At 34.6% G+C, this 22716-nt stretch overlaps 3 protein-coding genes and 1 non-coding gene across 8 annotated transcripts; 2 read left to right on the forward strand and 2 right to left on the reverse strand.

Annotated features, from left to right (window-relative positions):
- Window positions 1-497: 497 nt before the first annotated feature.
- On the forward strand, window positions 498-22341 carry LOC109155923 (dihydroorotase, mitochondrial). Of its 4 annotated transcripts, XM_019303635.1 has the most exons (13): window positions 559-671; window positions 937-1136; window positions 1719-1804; window positions 2285-2430; window positions 2582-2763; window positions 3029-3165; window positions 3262-3427; window positions 3511-3627; window positions 3812-3972; window positions 4062-4269; window positions 9163-9165; window positions 9814-9826; window positions 22330-22341. In XM_019303635.1, exons 3-10 carry the CDS (start codon window positions 1775-1777, stop codon window positions 4254-4256), a joined length of 1134 nt encoding a protein of 377 aa, XP_019159180.1. In that variant the 5' UTR covers window positions 559-671; window positions 937-1136; window positions 1719-1774; the 3' UTR covers window positions 4257-4269; window positions 9163-9165; window positions 9814-9826; window positions 22330-22341. The 4 variants fall into 4 exon arrangements, with proteins under 4 accessions (XP_019159177.1, XP_019159179.1, XP_019159180.1 ...); XM_019303632.1 differs by lacking the exons at window positions 9163-9165; window positions 9814-9826; window positions 22330-22341 and having other exon boundaries at window positions 498-671; window positions 959-1136; window positions 4062-4499; XM_019303634.1 differs by lacking the exons at window positions 937-1136; window positions 9163-9165; window positions 9814-9826; window positions 22330-22341 and having other exon boundaries at window positions 522-671; window positions 4062-4499.
- On the reverse strand, window positions 4528-6964 carry LOC109155924. 2 transcript variants are annotated; one of them, XM_019303636.1, is made up of 3 exons: window positions 6631-6964; window positions 5150-5509; window positions 4528-4714 (listed from the first exon to the last, which is right to left on the reverse strand). In XM_019303636.1, the coding sequence occupies exons 1-3, from the start codon at window positions 6799-6801 to the stop codon at window positions 4541-4543; spliced, it is 705 nt and encodes a 234-aa protein (XP_019159181.1). In that variant the 5' UTR covers window positions 6802-6964; the 3' UTR covers window positions 4528-4540. The 2 variants fall into 2 exon arrangements, with proteins under 2 accessions (XP_019159181.1, XP_019159182.1); XM_019303637.1 differs by having other exon boundaries at window positions 4544-4714; window positions 5185-5509.
- On the forward strand, window positions 18427-21403 carry LOC109155926 (39S ribosomal protein L41-A, mitochondrial-like). The gene is made up of 4 exons (XM_019303640.1): window positions 18427-18601; window positions 20377-20559; window positions 20832-20896; window positions 21209-21403. The coding sequence occupies exons 2-4, from the start codon at window positions 20415-20417 to the stop codon at window positions 21275-21277; spliced, it is 279 nt and encodes a 92-aa protein (XP_019159185.1). The 5' UTR covers window positions 18427-18601; window positions 20377-20414; the 3' UTR covers window positions 21278-21403.
- TRNAG-GCC lies at window positions 21964-22034 on the reverse strand. The gene has a single exon. It is a non-coding gene; the product is annotated as a tRNA-Gly (tRNA).
- Window positions 22342-22716: the final 375 nt, after the last annotated feature.

Genomic DNA, 22716 nt, shown 5'->3' on the forward strand with positions numbered 1-22716 from the left:
ATAACATTTCACATTTTTTTTTTTTGAAAGTGAATAACATTTCACATATTTGAGTGTATATTGTGCAATGAAGCTGTAGTTATATCAAAAATTCAAAATGATCATGCAGTTGTGTTTTAATGAAAATATAGTGTATATAAAATAAAATTAACTAACATTTTCACATATTTGAGTGTATAAATATCGAATGAAACTGTAATTATATCGAAATGAAACTGTAGTTCTGTTGAACTGATACTGCAATATATACAAAATGAAACTGAATAATAGAGTTACTTTTTGCCGGACGGCGCAAAACAAGTGCCGTTTCTTTTATTAAACAAAACGACGTCGTTTTGAAGCGCGGTGCATAATCGATTATGCACTCGGTGCACGATATAATTTGCTGCCAGTGGGCTAGTAGGCCATACAGAATGATATACATATTGGGCTCTACAAATTTTAAGGGCTTAATTCATTTAACTGCATAAGTAAAACCTTCGAACAAAATATGGGCTGTAGATCTACTCATGTATCATCGTTCCAATATTTTGGATTCGCCGGAGAGAATGTCTGATAAAATCTACTCCGTATAACTTTTCTTGTGCTTGCTTGGATGAGTAATACTCAGAAGTTAATGAAAGCTACAGACTTGGGAGTTTTTAATCTTTCCAATATGATCTGAAGTTCAGGTATGCCCTTCGCTGTTTTAAGTAATACTGCCCTCCATTTGTTCGATGAAATGCCCAGTTGAAAGTTCTCCAAAACTGTGTGTTTGAGAGTGTACTCTTTTTCAAATGTTCCATATAAAGGCGGAAAGAGAAATATTCTAATTAGGCAAATAGCGTTTTCGAGATTCTATATTGCATAATGTTTTTTGTTTTTTTTTTTTTTTTGCTGTATATATTTCCAAAAAAAAAAAAAAAAAATCTGCCTTTTTTTAATCTAAACCTTCAGCTCATGGTCATGGCCACTTCAGATTTCAAGACAAAAAAATTCAGATTTCAGACCGCCATTTAAAAAAAAAAAAAATCAGACTTTAGCCTCCAGTGAAATCAGCAGCATCCGGCAGCTCCGGCGCTCCGCAGACCGTAGCGACTACCGGCAGCCCTCTGCTCCGCCTTAGACCCTCCGTCGTCCGGCAGTAGCAGTAACTGGTTCGAATCCATAGAGTTTATTATTATATTTGCAAAATTAATTTGTGAGCTTTATGTTTATTTGTTAAATGTATAATGTGTTAATTTGTTATTGATATTAAATGGTGAGATTTATAACTAAGTTAATTAAGACATCTCTACACAAGAAGATCAATGAAGATATATTAAAGGAAAATGATTGCTTAGTGGCCAAAAAGATTTTTTTTTTTTTTTTTTAACCTCATTTCCATGAATGCAATCTTTCAATGTCTAACCCTGGTTTCACCACTGTTCAGACCCACACCAAAGTTTTAATCTTGCATACGTGACTTTGTAATGTGTATCTTGGCAATGTGAAACTGGCCATGTAATTTCTCTTCCCTTTATCCAACATTTGTTAATTGTTACTGAAAAAAAATAAATTAACAGTAATAAAATAAATTGAAGCTTTAGTAGTTTAGTATCGATGTGAATTTGTTGTTATCTCATTTTATTTGTTGATCAATCCTGATTATGATATTATACTCCGTAATCAATTACTACATCCAATTGTGTCAATCCTTTGTCTTATGCTATCTTCTTTTCTCTCTTCTTCTTCCTTAGTGGACAGTTAAACTTCTTAGTTTTGAGGAGAATGGTTCTTGTTTTTTAGCTTCCATATGATGAAGGCCATATCGCTTCCTTGCAAGGTATCTATAACCTTCTTGATGAGTTGAATAGTTAAAAGAAAATGCTTCTTACCCCTCTTGAATTTCGCCTCCTGATGTGGCTTCCATTCATTGGGTGCCCATCAATTAGCTAATCCACCACTAATCAAAAGAGAATTTAGTAACCAATTAACTAATGTCATATCATGAGGGATGGATTGGAGGAGAAAAATATGAGGGGTATCTAGCATTTTTTATAGTTAAATGAGTCCGCATGTTTAGTGGTCTTGCTATGTGTGTAATGATGATTTTCCCACTGCATAAAGCACATGGTCTTACCAATTTATATCAGACAAGATTCCCTAAAATAGCAGTTTCCCAAAAAAAAAAAGAAATACTCTGTATGCAAAGAGCTTAGTTTTAAAGTATTTGGGAACTTATTTTATTCTGAGTTTGGAATATTTTAATTTGTTGATGCCTGAACTGCTTAATTTATGTACTATAAACTTCATTGTGTTGCAGGCATTGACTTTTCCAGTTTCTAAATTTAGTGGGCAAAATCAGAGGAAAGCAAATAGAGTGAGAATGGAGCTCTCAATTACACAACCTGATGATTGGCATCTTCATCTCCGTGATGGTGACCTTCTTGAAGCGGTTGTCTCTCACAGGTTTATTTCTTTATTAATTTCAACTTGTGAATTTGACAGAGTCAATTCCAGAAACTAATATTTATTCAGATCTAGCCTATCTTTCCCCTTCTTTTCTCTGTTGAATGCAGTTTTATGCCTTGATTTTGACTACTTTTTTTTATGTATATAGTGCACGTAACTTCGGGAGGGCAATCATCATGCCAAATCTGAAGCCTCCTGTCACCACCACTGCTGCAGCTGTTGCATACCGGGATTCCATCTTAAAAGCATTGCCTCCTAATTCTAATTTTATGCCCCTTATGACACTATATTTGACAGATACAACAAGTCCTCTTGAAATTAAACAAGCCAGTGAGTTCAACATGCTTTCCATTGGGACACATCTTATCTTTTAATCAGTCCACTGCATGGAGATATTATAAAACAACAAATTGGAATATATACATAGAGTACATTCTTCTGTCTCCATGTTGTCATGCTATTCTATGTTTGTATGGGTGAAAAGAATTTAGATTTAATTTGGAATGTTCTCATGGCCACTATAAAGTGTCAAGTTGAAATTCAAAATTCGTTGGCTTTCCATACTTCCATCTAGTTACACTTTGGCATGTCACAGGGCAAAGTGGAGTAGTATATGCTGTAAAACTTTATCCTGCTGGTGCTACAACAAATTCTCAGGATGGTGTCACTGATCTTTTTGGAAAATGTTTGCCAGTTCTCGAGGAAATGGTTGAGCAAAATATGCCTCTTCTGGTAACTTCTTTGTGCCCAATAATTATAGTTTTCATCATGAAGAATGTAATTTTTCTGTGGTGTTACGTAATTAGCTATAAGAGATGTTAACTGCAGGTCCATGGAGAGGTAACTAGCCCAGAGGTTGATGTATTTGATCGAGAAAAGGTATTCATTGAGACAGTTTTAGGCCCTTTGGTTCAGAGACTTCCACAGTTGAAGATTGTGATGGAGCACGTCACCACCTCGGATGCTGTGAAGTTTGTAGAATCTTGCCGTGAAGGTATTTTATCACTGGATTTGCCTTTTTCATTGAGACAGTTTTAGCCCCTCGTTTATATCTGATTAAAACCATTTTTTTTATAGGATCTGTTGCAGCCACTGTCACTCCACAACATCTTGTTCTAAACAGGAATTCTTTGTTCCAAGGGGGACTGCAGCCACACAATTATTGTCTTCCCGTACTTAAAAGAGAGATCCATAGTACATCTTTACCCTCTCTTTTCTGTATATGCTATTTCCCTTTCCTGATTCTTTTTCATTTTTGGATCGAGGTCTTGTGTCAGGAACACTTTTTTGGTCCCGCTAAAATGAATTTAGATAAGAACATGAGGTGTTCATGGAATAATCTATATTTTTATGATATGCTCCAATGTATTCAACGCAGGACAAGCTATTGTCTCAGCGGTGACGAGTGGCAGCAAACGATTTTTCCTCGGAACTGATAGCGCCCCGCATGATCGAAAGAAGAAAGAATGTCCATGTGGATGCGCTGGTATTTACAACTCTACCGTAGCCTTGTCAGTGTACGCAAAGGTTTTCGAGGAGGTAAATTCTATCCCCCATTGTGTTCAATTTCTTCGCTTAATCATACCCGTGTTTGATGATTGATTGATTGTCCTCGTTGTTGCCTTTAGGCTGGTGCCCTCGACAAGCTAGAAGCATTTACAAGCTTTAACGGACCAGATTTCTATGGCCTCCCGAGGAACACAACCAAAATTAAACTGACTAAAACTCCATGGAAGGTACCAAAATCGTATCCTTATGCATCTGGTGACGTGATCCCCATGTTTGCCGGTGAAACATTGGACTGGCAGCCATTCTCTCTATAAGCATATTAGAAACATTTTCAGAATAAGGATGTTGGCATATGATGTTGGAACATCATAATAAAACCAACAAACAACCTTAATTAGCTACTGCAGAAGGGATGATAATCTTATTCTGTGCATTGGATGCCAACTTGTAAACAGCTTTTTAGTTAACAATTAAGTTGAAATTTACGCCTCGATTATCTGCGTCTTATGATGTTAAACCTCTTAATTAAGAAGAAATATTAGTATTTTTGTTTACAATATAGGGTTTATTCTTCACACTCTCGGGTAGTAGCTATAGCTTATAGGTTTCTCTCATCACTCAAAATTAGTATTTCTTCATTTTCAATATCATAATCCCATAACTCTAGTCGTGATGATGACTCCGTTTCGGTGCTGGCCGTCCCACTTATCATTTCTTTTAGTTTCTTTGACACTGACGTTATTGCTCCGTTACTCACTGCCCATTTCCCAACCTGCAACAAATCAAAACGTACCATTCGTTACATCAAATCTTATATCCTTAATATTAATGAATATTGAATATGTTGTATGTTTACATTGAATCTTATATCTTATATATAAGATGCTTTTTGGTACGTGTAAAATTATACCCTCTATCATATAATTGTATATTATATGGAGTACTTCTTACTATATATGTCATTACTTTTCGATTTGATGCAGAGTTATTGGTTCGGATATTGTAAGGTTTAAAATGGCCACTGAACGAAAAAAAGTGTAATTAGGTTACAGAACACTCTAAAAACGTGCAATTAGGCAGTTGAACAACTCCGAATGTATGCAATTTTACTGGATAGCAGGTTACCATCAATTTTAGCAGATTATTTGCTTACGTGGCAGCTGAGTTGGCATTTTATGTGTGAAAATGCATATAAAAATATAATTACCGGTTCACCGACAACAATCTGCAACGTTGAGTTACCGTGGAGTTGAAAATTGGCGCTGGCAACTTCAACACCTTCTTCTCCTCGGACCACTCGAATAACGTTGTTGAACGTGGCAACGTTGTCGAGCCCAGTGATGAAAACGACCGCCATGGCAGGACCCATCTCGTGAATTTGAATCTGAGGATGAGGCTCCACATGAAGACTATGATGACTTGACGACGACGCAGAACTGTTCATTTTTCTGCTCATTTGCACCTTCGTCAGCTCTTCTCTTTGATGCTTCATCTTCTCCAACTTCTCTTTCAGCGTCTTTATGTAATTGATTGTAACGTCTACTTGATCTGGCAATGGCAGCGTTTCCTGCACCGTTCATATGTATAAAGCATCATTAATTGTATGCTTTCCTTGTACCTATGACTCATAGAGTTTTCACATCACATATACATCAATGCATGCAATTAATATTGAAAGTACAATCTAAATATCTAATAGGCATACACATTTCTTTTGGTTTAGGGAAAACCCGATTCCACTATCTGAAAGTGCCCTCTGTGTGGAGTCGGTCTTGTGATCGCAAATGACCACAATAAGGTAAATCAACCTTATATATACCTGGCCGGCTCAAACCAAGGTCAATAAATATCTCTCCGGAGAGTCGAATTTGAACATTATTGTATTCACTAAATCAGTTGCTAGATAGACTAGCTTGGCTGGGGTTATATGACATACACACATTTCTATAATGTAGGAAAATACGTAGACTATTATAAATAGAATTATGTGGAGATTATTTATTTATAGTAAAATAATCTCACCTAGTAGGTACATATAATTCTATCAATGATATGATACCTTGATCGAAATGGAACTAGGTATAGGGTTGTCAAAAAAAAAAGAAAAGAAATTAAAGCTAGGTATAGGTAGATATACTATGTTCTTGTTTATATTTCATGCAGGCATTATATATCATGCACACTCTACATAAGCCTTTATGGACTATTGTTTAAAAAATCTTTAGTACATAGATTTCCAAAGCTATGCAAATTAACAAACCCTCTCATAGATTATCTTAAAGGTCACAACATTAGATACCTTTAAAATTGACTACATAATCGAGCAACTACTCGTTGTCATGTTAAAACGTTTAATTTTTAATTTTATTGATTTGAAAATTGAGGCAACGAAAACGCTTATCTAGTATTGGTTTTCAAAATTTTCACTTTTTGCATCTATATTGTACACGTCTGTAGTAGTACAATTTGATTTCACAGACGCGAATGACACTTTCTGTACTAGTGATCCTAATGAATTGTACTGGACACCTTTGAAACACTCACAAAAACACAGAAATCTGCAGATTTATGTAGGAAAATCATGGCTTAATTGGTTAAAATTAACCATGAATATCCATGCATGCATGCAGCATCCATGAATGATGTTTTTTTTTTTCTATAAACAGACAGACAGGCAGGGATGGAAACCTGGGACGACGGGACAAGGGAGAAGAGGTGGTTGTACAGCCCCTTCAACTGATTCCTCCTGTTCTTCTCCACATATTTCCTTTCCAGTTTCGGGCCACGCCCACACAACACCGCTGTCTTTTGTACCAGGTTCGCTCGGGCCGTCCCCGGCGGCTGCCCGGCATTCTCCATTAATCTCGCAACTTGTTAGCTTTCTTTCACGGCCACAGCTATATATATCTTGGATTCTATAGCCTTGTAGATTTATTCTTACCCAGAAAGCTGGCTGACTTGCCGTAGTTCTTGAGAGAAGAAATTTATGTTAAAAAAAAAGTTGAAATTGTTGGACACGCCATACAGGATGATTTTGTATGACTTTCCCCATTTCTTGAAAGTATATAATACTGATAAAAGTCGCCAGGTCAAGAAAATCAGAAGACGATGATGAAAGACCGTGTCGTGATGAGACCTCTCGTCAGCATTTCACGTCATCGCCAATCATTAATATAATATTTACAAAATACTTTTTTTTTTTTGAAATAAATATTTACAAAATAATACTACAATTTCGCCCACAAAAATTTTCATCCAAATTCTCAAGAAATTGAATTGGTTCTCATCTACTCAATTAATGCGTTGGAAGCATTAGAGTTTTTGCACTTTTGGTCCCACAGCGTGTCACTAACAACTTTGATCCACGATTTTTAAAACTTGTAGAATTGATCCACGACTATGACTTTCTTAACAAATTTAGTCCTTCCAGTGCATCACTCGTTCAATTTTTGCCAGAAAATTTTACTCTCCATTTTAACATGGGTAATATTGTCTTTTCCAGCTCACAAACTAATGACATAAATAAATAAATAAATAAACAATTAAAATTTTTTTACGTTTAGCGAGGAGGGTGAAACTATTGGAATTTGGTGACTTTTAATTTCAATATATCACCGTACCACTGGCTGTGTTTAATTAATTATTTATTTATTTATTTATTTACTCCCTCCGACCCATTTTATGTGTCTGATTCGGTTAACGAGACTTGGCTGAAGTTATTTTTAATTCAATTTTTCATAATATTAAGTTTAGTATTAGTATACAAAATTTATATATTTAGAAACTACAACAAAAGTACTATTAAACACAAAAAATTAAATTTAAAAATGAATTAAAAAATACTAAAGAAAATAAGCAAAGAAGAAAGAGTTGGTTTGACCAATGAATAGTAAGTAGGACAGATAAAATGGGATAGAGGGAGTATTTATTTATGTCATTAGTTTGTAAGATTGAAAAGACAATATTATCCATGTTAAAATGGGGAGTAAAATAAAAATTCGGCAAAAATTGAACGAACCGGAAGGACCAAATTTGCTACAAAAGTCATAGTTGTGGACCAATTCTACAAGTTTTAAAAATCATGGATTAAAGTTGTTAGTGATACCATAATCGGTAGAACCAAAATTGTAAAAAACTCCATTAACTCTCTCTCCTATTTTTATATGTTCTACTTATTATTTATTAATTAAACCAACTCTTTCTTCTTTACTTATTTTTATTAACTTTTTTAATTTTTAAATTTAATTTTTTATATTTAATAATACTTTTAATATAATTTCTAAATATATAAATTTACATACTAATTCTAAACTTAATATTATAAAAACTTAAATGGTAAATAATTTTAATCAAACTTCATTAACTAAACTTGATACATGTAATAGGACGGAGAGAGTATTTACTTAGCCGCTATATTAGGCAAAAAAATCCTCAAAAGTTAGTGTTTCGCGTTTCATTGCTTCCCATAAATGTATTGAAACTTCATACAATGTTTATAACCCGTTTTCATAATTTTTTTTAAAAAAATATAATGTAAAAATACTTTTTCGAAGAAAAAACTAGTAAGCAAATACTTCAATTTAGTGTTAGTATCGTTGGGCAGAAGCCGACAAATGACCAAATTCAATTCCATGTGATTAGGAAATTGTTAGGCAGAAGTGATGGTTCACATCTCTCTTTGGTGACAATCTTTTGGGCCTCAGGCTCGCAAATTCATCCAGCACGTCTCCAACTGGCTTAGGCTATTCTGTTTGCTTTGCAGGTTGCGCTTCCTCCCTTAGCGCGCCCAGAAATGTTGGTTGCGCCTTCTTTATTCCGCCCACCAACATCATGTCTTAAATGTGCGTGACCTTGACACTCCCTTCTCTCGCCAGTGGTACTAGGCAGGGACCATTCTTCTCGCTGAGGATTAGGGATGGCAATGGGTCGGGTGTGGGTCGGGGAAGGATACATCAATCACCCGACCCACCATATATTTTCTCTACCCATCCCCTCCCCCAATCCGCATCGGGTGGACTTTTTCAAAACCCACCTCCACTCCCATCGGGTGCGGGTGTCCACTACGGGTACCCACCACTAATCATTTTATTATTTTTTTCAAAAGAAATATTTAAATTACTTACACATAATAAAATAATAAAATTCATTAGTGATACTAAAACATAAAATAATAGAAATATTTAAATATAATAACTACATTGTTAATTTTTAAAAATAAACTTAGTAGTTTAGATATAAAAATAGTAAAAATATACACGAAGTTATATAAACTTTTATAAATAACTACATACTAGTACTTATTTTACTATTATATATATATATACACACACACACACACACACACACATGGTGGGTCGGGTGGGGTTCTAAGCGGGTTTTGTACATAAAACCCGAATCCAACCCGACCCACCGCGAATTTACTTTTTTAAGACCCACGCCCACCATCACCCAAAAAACCCGATCCATGCGGGGTGGATTCGGGTGAACATCCGCGGGGTGGATTGAAATTGCCATCCCTACTGAGGATGGCTAGTGTGTTAGCACATTGGATTGGTACGGCATTCACGTTGTCTAGAAATTAATAAATGGTCAAGTCTAACACCAAAGTGGCTAAAGAATTGTTAGGTGGGGGGGCTAAAGGGCCAAGTCTAACACCCCTTCTCGAAAATGTGACAGTATATAAAGAAATAAAATCGATATCTTCACTACGAGACTAGGTCACATATTTGAGTCCCAGCAAAATGTGACGACATATAAAAAAAACATGACTGATAAAATGAGATAGAGAAATAATATTTGTGTATGTATAATATATATATATATATATATATATATATATATATATATATATATATATAGAGAGAGAGAGAGAGAGAGAGAGAGAGTAAGGTTCAGGTGCGGCATCACTAATAGTTCAGCATATATACACTATTAACATTAGAAAATACACCACAAAAAACCCATACAAATTAGGTTCGCATCACCAAAAACACACCATTAGGTGTGAGTAAAAGCACCATACAGTGTTCGGAAATACACCATTGCGGGTGGTGAGTTATATGGTATATTTTTTTTGGTGCGTTGTGTATTTTTTGGTGTTTTTTTTTTCATTTCACTATAGTGTGTTTTTATTACACTGTTGGTGCATGTTGTTAATACTATTAGTGTATTTCTAGAATCCCACCGCACCACCGTATATGAACTCTAATATATATATATATATATATATATATATATATATATATATATATATATATATATATATATATAAAGGTGTGAGTAAAAGCACCATACAGTGTTCGGAAATACACCATTGCGGGTGGTGAGTTATATGATATATTTTTTTTGGTGCGTTGTGTATTTTTTGGTGTTTTTTTTTCATTTCACTATAGTGTGTTTTTATTTCACTGTTGGTGCATGTTGTTAATACTATTAGTGTATTTCTAGAATCCCACCGCACCACCGTATATGAACTCTAATATATATATATATATATATATATATATAGAGAGAGTTAATTCCAGCAATGGTCCCTTGAGTATGGTGATTTTCCACAATTGGTCCTCGACTTTTAATTTGGACAATTTAACCACCCGACTATTAAAATCTTTCCAATTGTAGTCCTTCCGTTAGATTGGAGTTAAGTGAAAGTTAATTTGAGGGGTAAAAACGTCATTTCCCTGAATTCATCATCATCACCGCACGCTGTTCTGTCACTTCTGTCCAGCACGGAGCGAGGAGAGGGGAAGGCGGCGACGGCGAGGGAATCCGGCGGGTTCTCGACTTTCTTGCCTCTTTCCACTCTCCCGTCTGTCTTCGTTCATGCGTTCCTTCACAAGCGTAGAAACAATTTTCAGTGTTGTTCTCACATCTCTGTAAGGAGAAAATGCATTGGTGACATGCTCCAATGGATAGAAATAACAGAGCCAAGCAACACCAAGGCATAATACGTAGAGGGAAGTAATGTAAATGTTCATATCTGATTTGTTATAACTGCCTCTTTTCCCTCCTTCCTTCTTGTATATATTGGATGTATTCTCTTTGTATGAGTAAGGTTCTGGACATTCTGTTTCAATGAATAACACCACACATCATTGCTTCATTTCTCACCTTCCATAGCTCATTCCATCATGGTATTAGAGCACAGACACAGCACCTATGCCGCCGCACTCTCCGGCGTCGGCAACACTAATCAGGAAGCACAAGCCGCTACTCCAATCACTCAAACTCCGATGCAAGCAGCTTCCGACGCGATTCCGCAGGGGAATCTATCCAATCAGACGCCAAGTAGCTTCCAAGCGAATTCTATGCAGGGAGGAAGTGGGGTTCATGTAGCACACTTTTCTTTCCTCGCAACATTTAACTTGTTGGGAAACCTATTTCTCTCTCACGATTTGGTAGATCTTATGTCAGATAAAGCTTCAAAGTTTTTCAATGCCTTGACAGGCGTCGCACAGTGGTTTGGCACTCCAAACATTTCAGACATATTCCCAGGTCTTAGGTGGCTAGACTTGCAGAGTTTAAGAAGGAAGGCTGACAGAGATGTGAGAACAACACTGGAAATTGTTTCTACACTTGTGAAGGAACGCATGAACGAAGACAGACGGGAGAGTGGAAAGAGGCAAGAAAGTCGAGAACCCGCCGGATTCCCTCGCCGTCGCCGCCTTCCCCTCTCCTCGCTGCGTGCTGGACAGAAGTGACAGAACAACGTGTGGTGATGATGATGAATTCAGGGAAATGACGTTTTTACCCCTCAAATTAACTTTCACTTAACTCCAATCTAACGGAAGGACTACAATTGAAAAGATTTTAATAGTCGGGTGGTTAAATTGTCCAAATTAAAAGTCGAGGACCAATTGTGGAAAATCACCATACTCAGGGGACCATTGCTGGAATTAACTCTATATATATATATATATATATATATATATATATATATATATATATATATATATATATGTGTGTGTGTGTGTGTGTGTGTGTGTGTGTGTATGTGTGTATTTTTTATATTTATATTTTAATGTGTTTTGTATTTATTTATTTTTAAATTTAAGTAATATCAATTTTGCTGGACTAATCTTTAAGTCACGATCCCGCCCCTAAAATAAATGTGCATTCATACCTTACATTTGTTGTCTCCCTGTCTTATCGTTTTCTATTTTCGTGCAATTTAGTTCGGCAGTGTGAGTGTGAGCTAGCAGATGAGCCACCAAGTTGGAATTTTGAGTGCTCCACCTCCATCCACTTTATTCTTCCTAAAAGAAACAATAATTAATTACGAGCGTTGACTCCTAGTCCTCCGACCTCATAAGACTGTGCCAGATCAGAACATTGTGGTCATCGCACTCCTTTTAAACAACTTTATTGACGGCTCAAATTTTAATACTCCATGTCACGATCAAACGCTTTATTATTATATATATATTTTTTAAAAATTAATTGATACATAAAAATGACATTTACTCGTTACATATTCTTAAATGGTTGTTGTGCGTTTTTTTTGTCACTCAAAAATTAATTAATATTAACTTTGCACTAATTTTTACTGATTTTCAATATTTCATTGATTTTGTTTTTGTTAAGTTAAGGCATCCAAACTATTTGTTAGATGTACTCATTGAAACTTTTTCCAGTTAATTATGATGTCAAATTACACTATTTGTTAAATCTAGGGAGTCAATTTTTTTTAAATAAATAATTTATGAGGATGTTGTTTGAATAATCTTCTCTTATGATCAGTATGTGTGCATGTTTAGCACTGAGATGATTCTTTTTCTAATTAAAGCAATTAAAGCTTGCATTGGGCCTTTGTTTACCCTAATAAGGTGAGTTCACACTTCCTTTAAGCCTTGTTTGTGAGTATATATGTACAAAGTTGTGCATATATTTGCCACCTGTTTAATATGAGTTTGACTATTAAAAATCAAATTAGGATTAGGTACATATATGCCTTATTGGAATAATAAAAGCTTATTAATTAAATAATTAAGCATAGTATATATATCCATATGATGAACATGAAACAATAACCCCACAAAAAGCACCATACACTATTTTGTAACACAAATTAAAAACCGTGAAATGAATCACAAATATGTATGTAATACTTTTTAATATGAAAATATAACATTTTTAATTTGTCACTACTCATATGTGTGCACTTGGTACGTAAACCATACTCACCTTGTGACCTTGGTAGGCAAAGAATCCCAAGGGGACAAATCAGTCTAGGTTGTTTTTTTCAGTCACTAAACACAACTCGAGTGGAAAAATGAACAAGAAGTACAGTTAAAGTTGTTAGTATGGTTGCCCCTTCTTAGAAGTAACACATGCAAGACCATAGAAGCATCGTTGTTTCCAAGTCTTTCCACGTTCAAAAGGACCAAACATCTTTAATTTTTAAAGAAAACAACAAACAAACATTAGATATGGCTGCCATTTCCGTCTGAAACCAAAACCGCTTCCTGTTCAAAAAACGGCTGGACGGCACCTTTAGTCCGCCGTCGGCCCCGCCGCTCGGCACGTACGACGCCACACCGTACACGCGCTTGGCTGTACGCCCGTCGTCGTGGCCACCCACTTATGACGGCTGACCCGACGTGCTGCCAATCTCCTTGCACTTTCCTGCATATATGCTGATCTGATGTGGTAATTAATTCTATATTTTATAAATTGATTGATTTGGTTTAATTGATTAATCTTTTTCTTTTATTAATGTTTTTTTAAAATATATATTAGGTTTCCGAACTTATATATGTTAGGATCAAGCTCTTATCACTACTTCAAAAGTTATAGTTAATAGCAAAGACTTATAGACTGCCATCATATTTTCGATATAGTAGATGTTGGACTTGACTTTTTAAGTCATTTACAGACCTCTGCCTAACAAATAACAATCTTTTAGTCACCAATGCTAGACTTAACATTTACCGGTCTCTGTCCAACAGAAACTAATCTCAAGTAGCCTTTTAGCTGCCCACGTCATTGACTCTGTCCACAAAGAGTCCAAAGACCCAAACTCCCGTGTGGGGAGCCCTTGTAGGAGTCGAATCTTTACTCTACTATAGAAATAGTGACCTAAGATGATTTACTACTTGAACTAGTTTTGAGGAACAATTTTTATTTTTTTGTTTAGTGGCATTTACACATGGCCATATGCCCATATATGCATCATTTCTATGGTTTCTGCTCGCTGCGTCGTCGTCACTGCATTATATATTAGTGTTTTATACTCCGTAATTGATTATGTATGCTGGAATGACGTCACTGGGTGGACGTGATGAATATATTTATATATGACGTTTTCATTTCGTTCTTACTTCTTAGTATATTTCCGATGGGCGGTCGCCGTCGCCGTGGCATTTAGCGACTGCGCCAATTAACAAGCATGTATAGTTTCGTGTCGTACATATTACATTTATTAATGTGGGAGTGTCACTATTATTGTTCTAAAAGGTTGAATCTTTAACTCTGACCTGACAAAACATCTGAGATGTGTATTACTGCGGTTGATGAGATTTAATCCCAGGTCATTGTTCCCAAACTTCATCTATATGACCAACTGAGTTGCCCATGCAGGCGGAGTGTCACTATTATTGGTTAGGTGTAAAGTGAATTAACTTGGGGTCATTATGGGAAAGTGTGTATTGATGAGTAAATTAATTAGTAGGAGTGAGCAAAGAGCTTGACAAAAAGAGGATCGATGTATGTTGACAAGAATCGAATTAGGATGTGGATGAAAGCGCAACACTTGTTGGACATCCCGGCCCGTGTAATGTTTTGTTTTTAAACCTGCAACAAATTTGACTATAAGAATGTTGACAAGAATCGAATTAAGATGTACGTGAACGCACAATACTTGTTGAATGACCCGTGCAATACGTGGTTTTAAGCCTGCAACAGATTCGATTATGAGAATATTGACAAAAATGTAAACTCCTAACCTTCAAATATAAAAGTATTACTCTACTAATCACTCACCCATTCGCTTAATATTCTTCAATTTTACATACAATATTACTTGTTTCTTTCCACCTTTTCTTTTTTTCTTTTCACTTTATCCATACATTCCTAATTAGTCTGCCACTTACTTCCACCTCTGCATCTCTCTTTCATACAAACAATCATTTAGTTGTCTTATTATTGATCTTCAATTCTGATATTGCATTGTACCCTTTTCTTCTTTTCTCATATATTCTTCCATATCATACAATAGTTTATTATTATGCATTTGCTTCAATTCCAGTAGTAGTTTTATTTTATATTATTTTTACTAAGAAAAGCATTCATATTCAGTGTACATGGAATTATAAATTAACCAAAGCCTTTGAGAAGATGATTCATAATTATAGGGAAAACGAGATCAAGAAATCAAGAAAAAACAAAAACAAAAGAAAAATTAATTAAAACGTTGAATTTATGTGGTTCGGCAATTTAATTACCTACATTCACGATAGTGAAGCAGTTCTTTATTAATTGTGATAATAATACATCTAAAGTTACAAACATTGTATTTATATATGCAACTAATAACTCTAACCTACGGTATATTTACAAAATTAATGTTGTATTGTGTCGTGGGACACTGCCCCGACTAAACTAATCCTGAAGTACAAATCTAGCAAATAAAGTTAGGCTCCTAAGGGGAACTAAAAAATGTTGATGTAATTGTTTGTTGAAATGAATAGTTCATATTATTTTGATTTTAGTATTTTTTTTTTTAATTTTCCCAACTTGACCCTCTATTATACCATTTACTTTTCTTAAATACCCATACATTCCGTTAATGTAAATTTTAGTAATAGAGTATTCTGTTAACTATTTATCATTCTTAACTTACTCATATGATTATATGAGTAATACACAACAATATTTTATTAATATTCTTGAAAAGAGTAAAACATAAGTGTACGTGGTTGATACAAAGTATTGACTTTGTTTTTAAACAGAGTATTCTGTTAACTATTTTAAAAATAATTAAAAAAAAATATTCTAGCATATTGTTGTTAAAAATAAGAATTATAAAATATTTTTTTAAAATTGTTTTCCAATATAAATTGGAACGGAAAATAGAGAGGAATAAAAAGGAAGTTAAGAAGAAAGACACATGAACAACTATATTCATCATGAAATGCTAGAATTGTTTGTATCTAATTATTCAAGAAATTGATTAGAAATATAATGACATTATATTGTAATATAATTGAAGCTAATATCATGCATTCGAGGTTAAATTGAAACTAAAATTATAAAATTATTTAGTGTCAAATTGACTCTTAACTTAAATTATTTTCGATTGTTGAAATGAAATTTACATGCTTTCGATATATGCAATGAAATCTGATATGATGAATAGAAACGTTACGTTAGTTTTGTTTATAATAGACTTACATAAATTTTAAAATATTTCTCAATGAATATATTCTAATTAAAATGAAATTATCAATAAAAAGATATACAACTATTATAAAAAATAAACACACACACATACTCACACATATATATACAAAGTTAATTGAACCCTAGCATCAAGGACATGTATTGTCTCACCTCTAGAATTGGGATATGGGATATGGTAATTATAGGTAGATGCTCTGTCCGGTCAGGGTTTGGGGCCCTTAAGGTTGGGACAACCTTTTGAAAAGAATGGTAATTATAGGTAAGCAAAGTCCAACATAGCTCTAATAACTATTAATGTGCAGAGTGAAATTAACCTTAAAATTTATAAGTTACATTATTATTAAAATTTAGAAGTGTGATAATGTTACACTTCCGTATAAACATTAATCTTCGATACTTACCATTTACCAATAACATGTTATATATATATACTTTAGCAGCCGCAGAGTCCAAACTCTTATCAGAGAATCACTTTTTCCTAGGTTTTTCTTTGTCTGTAGGCTAACGTTACGTTTTAAGCCAGTTGTTTTGTCATTTAGGTTTCACGTGCATAAAACATATAATATAATAATTAACAACAGCAGCAATCATAGTAATATAGTAGTATGTCATTATTTAGGTAGCCTTTGGAGGCTAATTAGAATGGCTATGACAAAAACATGTTGGTTAAAACATGGATAAATCAATCCTATGGTTGTTGCATGTGACTCCCTAGTATATCATCCTAGATTTTTTTTTTTTAAAAAAAAACAACGAGTCCAGAATATAATGATATTGATGGGATTAGGTCAACTTGGGATAATTTAAGTACCAGAATTCACAACTATCCTAGCTTGAAAAATGAGAAAGAAATAATAAATAATGAATAAATAGTAAATATGATACAAGAGTTTTACCTAAAAATTTGAAAGAAAAAATTATGAGGCTTTTTAAGTTAAGTTAATCCAAAGAGTTTCACATAAAAAAGGTATGGTAGGAAGTCGTTAATAGAGGCCTTCATTGATGAAGAAGGAAGAAATAGAGTTGGAGCTTAGAGCAAAGTTTGTTGCCTTTGACCCCTTCTCTTTGATCTTTGATCTCTTAAGTAATATTTGCGCTACGAGTGTTTATTTTTTAAGTAAGATAGTTTAACAGCTTGAAATGTTTCCTCAACCACTTCTAAATTGTCTTTTTATCGTTTTCTCTAGTAGCATTGACATAAAATTGACTTAGTGCAAAACAATGGCAAGCCTTAATGACAAGTAATAATGTTGAAGAACTTTAAAATACTCATGGGATGTTTACCTCAGGAAACTATTCTTTATTTTTTGTTTTTTAATTTTTCAGTTTGTATTATTATTTAGAGTAAATTTCAATTTTGGTCCTGTGGCTATGGGATTTTGTTAATTGCAATCCATGACTTTCAAATTTGTTAATTTAGTACCTTAACCATTCAATTTCTATCAATTTTAGTTATGCCGGCCAAATTGCTAACCAAATCTCATCGAAAAAATTTAACTAACTAATTAATCTTTAATAATGTAAGGTGCAAAATCGTCTTTCTATGTCTGGTCCAGCCACGCCGACACTACATTTCTCCCTCACTCCTCCCTCTCTTGATAAAAAATTCCATTATTTCCGGCAATGGTGGTGAGGCCACGGATCGACAAAGACATTAGCTCATTCTTCGGTGACTAGTTCTTCTCAGACAGAGCAGCAAACTCGGCGACCTTGAGCAGCGAAGCTTCGACGACCTCCAACAGTGATGGTGTGAGTAGCGGCGCAACAACTTCGGCGACCGTGTTCCCTTCTCTTTTTTTTTTTTTTTTTTCGGTGTCAACCTCTTTCCACACCGGCCGGCCTTGGCGTGAAGGATGATGTTACTAATGGCGTGGCCTCACCACGACGACTGGGTTTCCTTTTTTTTTTCAACGTCGACCTTTTTCCTACCGACAGCCTTGGAGTGAAGGATAATGTCACTAATAGTGAAGCGTGACTTCATCTATCAATTTTGGTTACGCGGACCAAATCTCACCGAAAATATTTAACTAACCAATGAATCTTTAATGTAAGGGCCAAAATCGTCTTTCTATCCCATTCCTAAATTCCTAATTGACGCCTCACGCCGCCCCTCCCCTGCGCCTCCAGCCGAACCAGCGCTCCCTAGACAAAATCACCACAGCGCCTCCACAATCCACTGCTCCTCCCCTCCCCTGCGACAGCGCCGAGCCCGCCGATCACCTGCCCTGCTTCCGTTCTCGCCATTGTTTGAACTTTGAAGGTAAGGAACTTTGAACTTTGAATGATTTCTTCTAGTTTACTGCAATTTCTGTTTGAAATTTACACTTTCCAGCATTGGAGGCTGGAATTTTCGGCCGTAAAGGCTACAAATTCCGGCATTGAAGGTTGGAAAACCTGGCCTTCAAGGCCGGTCGAAGACTGGAAATTCCAGTCAGTTCTGTTTGGTGAGGGAATTTGTATTTGTAATTACTAGGTTTCAGTGTTGGGCTTCATGGTGAAGAGACAAGTAATCATCAAAGTATGTGATTAGAGCTATAGATTAATAATAGCATTGTAATTGTAATGTAATGATGCTTCAAATGGAGCTATAGACTAATACAGAAGATTATCTATTGTATTGATGTACTTTGAAGATACTCTTCTTTGCAGTAGACATTGGAAACACTATTGACTGCACTATTGAGTAGTTTAAACAAGGAATATTTTCCCATTAGAATAGCATTTGCAAAGATATATGGCATACTTTGATTTATATGTATGTATGTTTAACTACATGTTTTCTATTCAATTACAGCTTAATCTGGATTAGATTTATATGATAATTTATTTCCTTGCTATGAGCCTACTAGTTAGCATAACAGAGTAAAACTCTTCATGTATTGTTATCTGTGATTTCTCTGTTTCTCGTTTCTCTTGCTTTTTATATGGGCTGGTGAATTAACTATGGCTAGAATACTAGATGACTAGATGTTATGCCATTTGGGCTGTTCCTTTTCCTTTCTTTTGCTAAAGCCTCACATCAATCAGTGCTCAACTCCCCTAAAGTATTTTTCTTTATTTTTAGCTCTTACAAGTTTCATCATGTTTATGTTATGTTCTAATAAAGCTGCTGTTCTCCTACTTTTCTTTACAGATTTTTCTTGTTTTTTTGACAGTGTAAAAATATGTAATTTATATTCAAAATTTCATATAGCTGATATAAGTATGATCTTTCCACTTTGCATTTTACTTTTTGAGTATTTTGTGTCGTGTATTAGCTTATAATACTGGAATGGATGAATTGGTTGATCATGTTAACGTATATCATTGCCAATATAGTACACTATCTGCATATTTATTTCTGTCGTAGGTTGTTTTGGATATTACTGCATACTTTTATGCAGTACATGTTTCTGGATTGTTTGTTCAATGTAACTATTTAATGTTTTGTTTTTGAAAAAAAAAAAAAAAACTTTTTTGTTTTGTTTTGTTTTGTTTTATTAGTGTATTAAGTCTTTATAGAGGATGTTTTTCTTGAATTTTACTTGAAGGGAGTTCATCTACTATTTAGCTTCTGGGGTTATACATGTAAATTGTATGTATATGTTTGATTTTTCTTGGAACGCTACAACTGATCGGGAGTTCATCTACTGTATAGAGGGTGTTTTCGTTGAATTTTACTTGAAGCCTCCTCCTCCACCCATGTCTATAATCAATCAGAAATTTGGTAGTAAAACTGTGACACAGTTGAGGAAATCCAAGACTAGTCAAAATGGACGTCCTGGTTTAGGCAGCTCACAGAAGGATCTTTGTCTCCCGTCTTCTTGTGAATTAATCATTAAATGTTGAGAATTGGGGTTCCCAAAGTCCCAAGTCGAACCGAAACCGAACTACAATGTTAAACCAAATGGTTTCAATTTTTTTCAAAACCGGGGAAAAAAATGAACAGAATACCGAATGCCCACCCCTAGTCCAGACCAACATAGAGCCCAAAACCACTAAGACCTAATCGTTAAACTCTTTTCTTCAAACAGAAAATCATCATTGGTTTTGCAGATTTCTACGCTGGTTCTTTGTGAAACAAGAAGAAGAAAATGGCGCTGGGGCTATTGCTTGGACTTGCAAGGTCATTCAGAAGAAAGCGAACATCTTCTCTCGAAATTCTCACTTCCAAACGTGGTCCGAGGGGTTTCTACAAGGGCAAGAATTGCATACCCACTGGCTTCCACACTCGCAAAGGTTTTCAATTTTCCCTTTATTTTTCTGTTAAAAATCCTTTCTTGATGGTCGTCTTAAGCTCAGATTGAACTAGAATATTCGATTTTTTTTTTTTTTTTAATTTCCTTTGTTCCCAAAAGTTTTTACCTGTATGAATACAAATTCCCAATTTTAAGGCTCCGAAGTTGATAATGTGCATTCCTTGAGGAAGATTAAATTCTGTTATTTGGGTTATTATAACTCCGCAATTCTGTTGATTGTGAAATGTGAACTCCATTGGGTGGATGATGCAGGCGGTTATGTCGTGGTTCCAGAAAAGCTTCCTAATTATGTGGTTCCAGATTTAACCGGTTTCAAGGTACTTAAAAACTTGCTTCTAAAAGAAATTGATTTTCAGATTACTATATTTCAACAAGGCAATTTAGCCAGTTGTTTATGTGCATAGTTGTCAGCGCTTTAGAATATTGAACCTTGCAGTTTTAGTTCAACACTTTTCTGTTTAGCTACATCTTATAAAAAACATGTTAAAGTATTGCAATTTCAATCCAAATGGCACCCTGACAGAGGGCTTACATTCTCCTTCTCAGAGAGAAGATGGACAACAATTGGTATCTGTTGATTGCTATTTTTGGATTGATTTGCAAATTGACACGCTTCTTTTGATTTGCAGCTAAAGCCATACGTATCGCAGTGCCCAACAGAAGCCAAAACAGCAGAGGCTGCCGATTCTGCTAAATAATATCTCAGTAGGATTGTAGGAAGTACACAATTCATACTTTCGCTTCATTTTGCTCTTTCTTCTGAAAGATTTCATCGTACACTCTCGCCATATTTTCTGAATGCATTCCCCTAATACATTAGATTACTTGATCCCTACATGTTTGATGTTTCTTCACTCACCAACCCCGCTTCGTGTTTTGTCCGGGTTGTAATAATGCTTCTATTCCTCCTCATTCTGTACCTAGATCTTCGTCAATCAAAATTTTAAATTTGGTGTAGAATTCAAGTTTTAATTGTGATAATGTGAATAATGTTTAACTTTAAACATAAGTGAATAAGTTATATTGTTATATAAGTAAAAATGAGTAGAAAAGATTGAAGATTTTGATGAGTAAAAAAGAAAATGATAATGAATCTAATCATAATAATGAATAAATATATAAGTAGTTAATAGTGAGAATGTGGTCATAGTGATAGATAATTCTATTTTTCATTTAGAAAATAAAATTTTAAAGTTCTTCAATTTTCTAAAAATCTGCAAAATGTTTCCAATGTATTAATAAATATGTTTTATGCTTTTTATTCTCAAAAGAAAACTGAAAAAATTCTCCAATCAATAAATGGCCCTCAGGTTCTGAAAAATGTTGGAATAGAAGTAAATATCCCTCAGGTTCTGAAAAATGTTAGAATAGAAGTAAAAATCTTTGCACCAGCCGGGAATCGAACCCGGGTCTGTACCGTGGCAGGGTACTATTCTACCACTAGACCACTGGTGCTTCTACGTTTATCCTTTCTAAAAGAACTCCTAATATAGAGAATATTCATTTATTAATATTATCCGAAACCAATTACTTATAGTTATATCACCCGTACGCCGTACCCATCTTAAACCCATTTATTGTTTAAAAGAAAAAAACCCATTTATCAATACATAGAGGTTACTCAATCATTATTGTATGGACCATGGTCCACAAAAGTTGTGTGGACCATATTTTGTCTACTGTAAAATAATGTACATTCAGTACAAAAATAATGTACATTCAATACAAAAATAATGTACATTGTATTTAGGGGATGTACATTATTTTTGTTCTGAATGTACGTTATATTGTATAATGTACATTTAGTATATTAAAAATGTACTTTTTGTTATGGTCCACATAACATTGTGTGGACCATGGTCCACACAATAATTTACCGAGGTTACTTCAAGCCTTCACTAATTAAAAATAAAATATCAACCGAACCCAATAATATATATATCCAGAAGCAACCTTAACCAAATTAGTTACACATTTCAAGTCATCCCTTTATTAGTCTGAATTGCTTAAGCTCAACTATGGGTAAACTATATTAATTTATCTCCTTGAAGTCTTTTGTCACTTAGAGTCACAAAGCAAGTAAATGATTTATCTCCTTGAAGTCTTTTGTCAATTATAGACTAGAGTAACAAAATGG

The sequence above is a fragment of the Ipomoea nil genome, unplaced genomic scaffold (assembly GCF_001879475.1).
Source record: "Ipomoea nil cultivar Tokyo-kokei standard unplaced genomic scaffold, Asagao_1.1 scaffold2704, whole genome shotgun sequence".
NCBI lineage: Eukaryota > Viridiplantae > Streptophyta > Magnoliopsida > Solanales > Convolvulaceae > Ipomoea > Ipomoea nil.

Bases quoted from the DNA above. Each gene is read 5' to 3' on its own strand.
- LOC109155923 (XM_019303632.1), top strand. From the start codon at position 1,775: ATGATGAAGGCCATATCGCTTCCTTGCAAG. The intron at 2,431-2,581 runs GTTTATTTCTTT...TTATGTATATAG, and splicing joins GAAGCGGTTGTCTCTCACAG to TGCACGTAACTTCGGGAGGG. The intron at 3,628-3,811 runs GTACATCTTTAC...TATTCAACGCAG, and splicing joins ACTTAAAAGAGAGATCCATA to GACAAGCTATTGTCTCAGCG.
- LOC109155924 (XM_019303636.1), bottom strand. From the start codon at position 6,801: ATGGAGAATGCCGGGCAGCCGCCGGGGACGGCCCGAGCGAACCTGGTA. The intron at 5,510-6,630 runs GTTTCCATCCCT...TGAACGGTGCAG, and splicing joins CCCTTGTCCCGTCGTCCCAG to GAAACGCTGCCATTGCCAGA. The intron at 4,715-5,149 runs GTAATTATATTT...GATTTGTTGCAG, and splicing joins AGATTGTTGTCGGTGAACCG to GTTGGGAAATGGGCAGTGAG.
- LOC109155926 (XM_019303640.1), top strand. From the start codon at position 20,415: ATGGCGCTGGGGCTATTGCTTGGACTTGCAAGGTCATTCAGAAGAAAG. The intron at 20,560-20,831 runs GTTTTCAATTTT...TGGATGATGCAG, and splicing joins TGGCTTCCACACTCGCAAAG to GCGGTTATGTCGTGGTTCCA. The intron at 20,897-21,208 runs GTACTTAAAAAC...TTTGATTTGCAG, and splicing joins CAGATTTAACCGGTTTCAAG to CTAAAGCCATACGTATCGCA.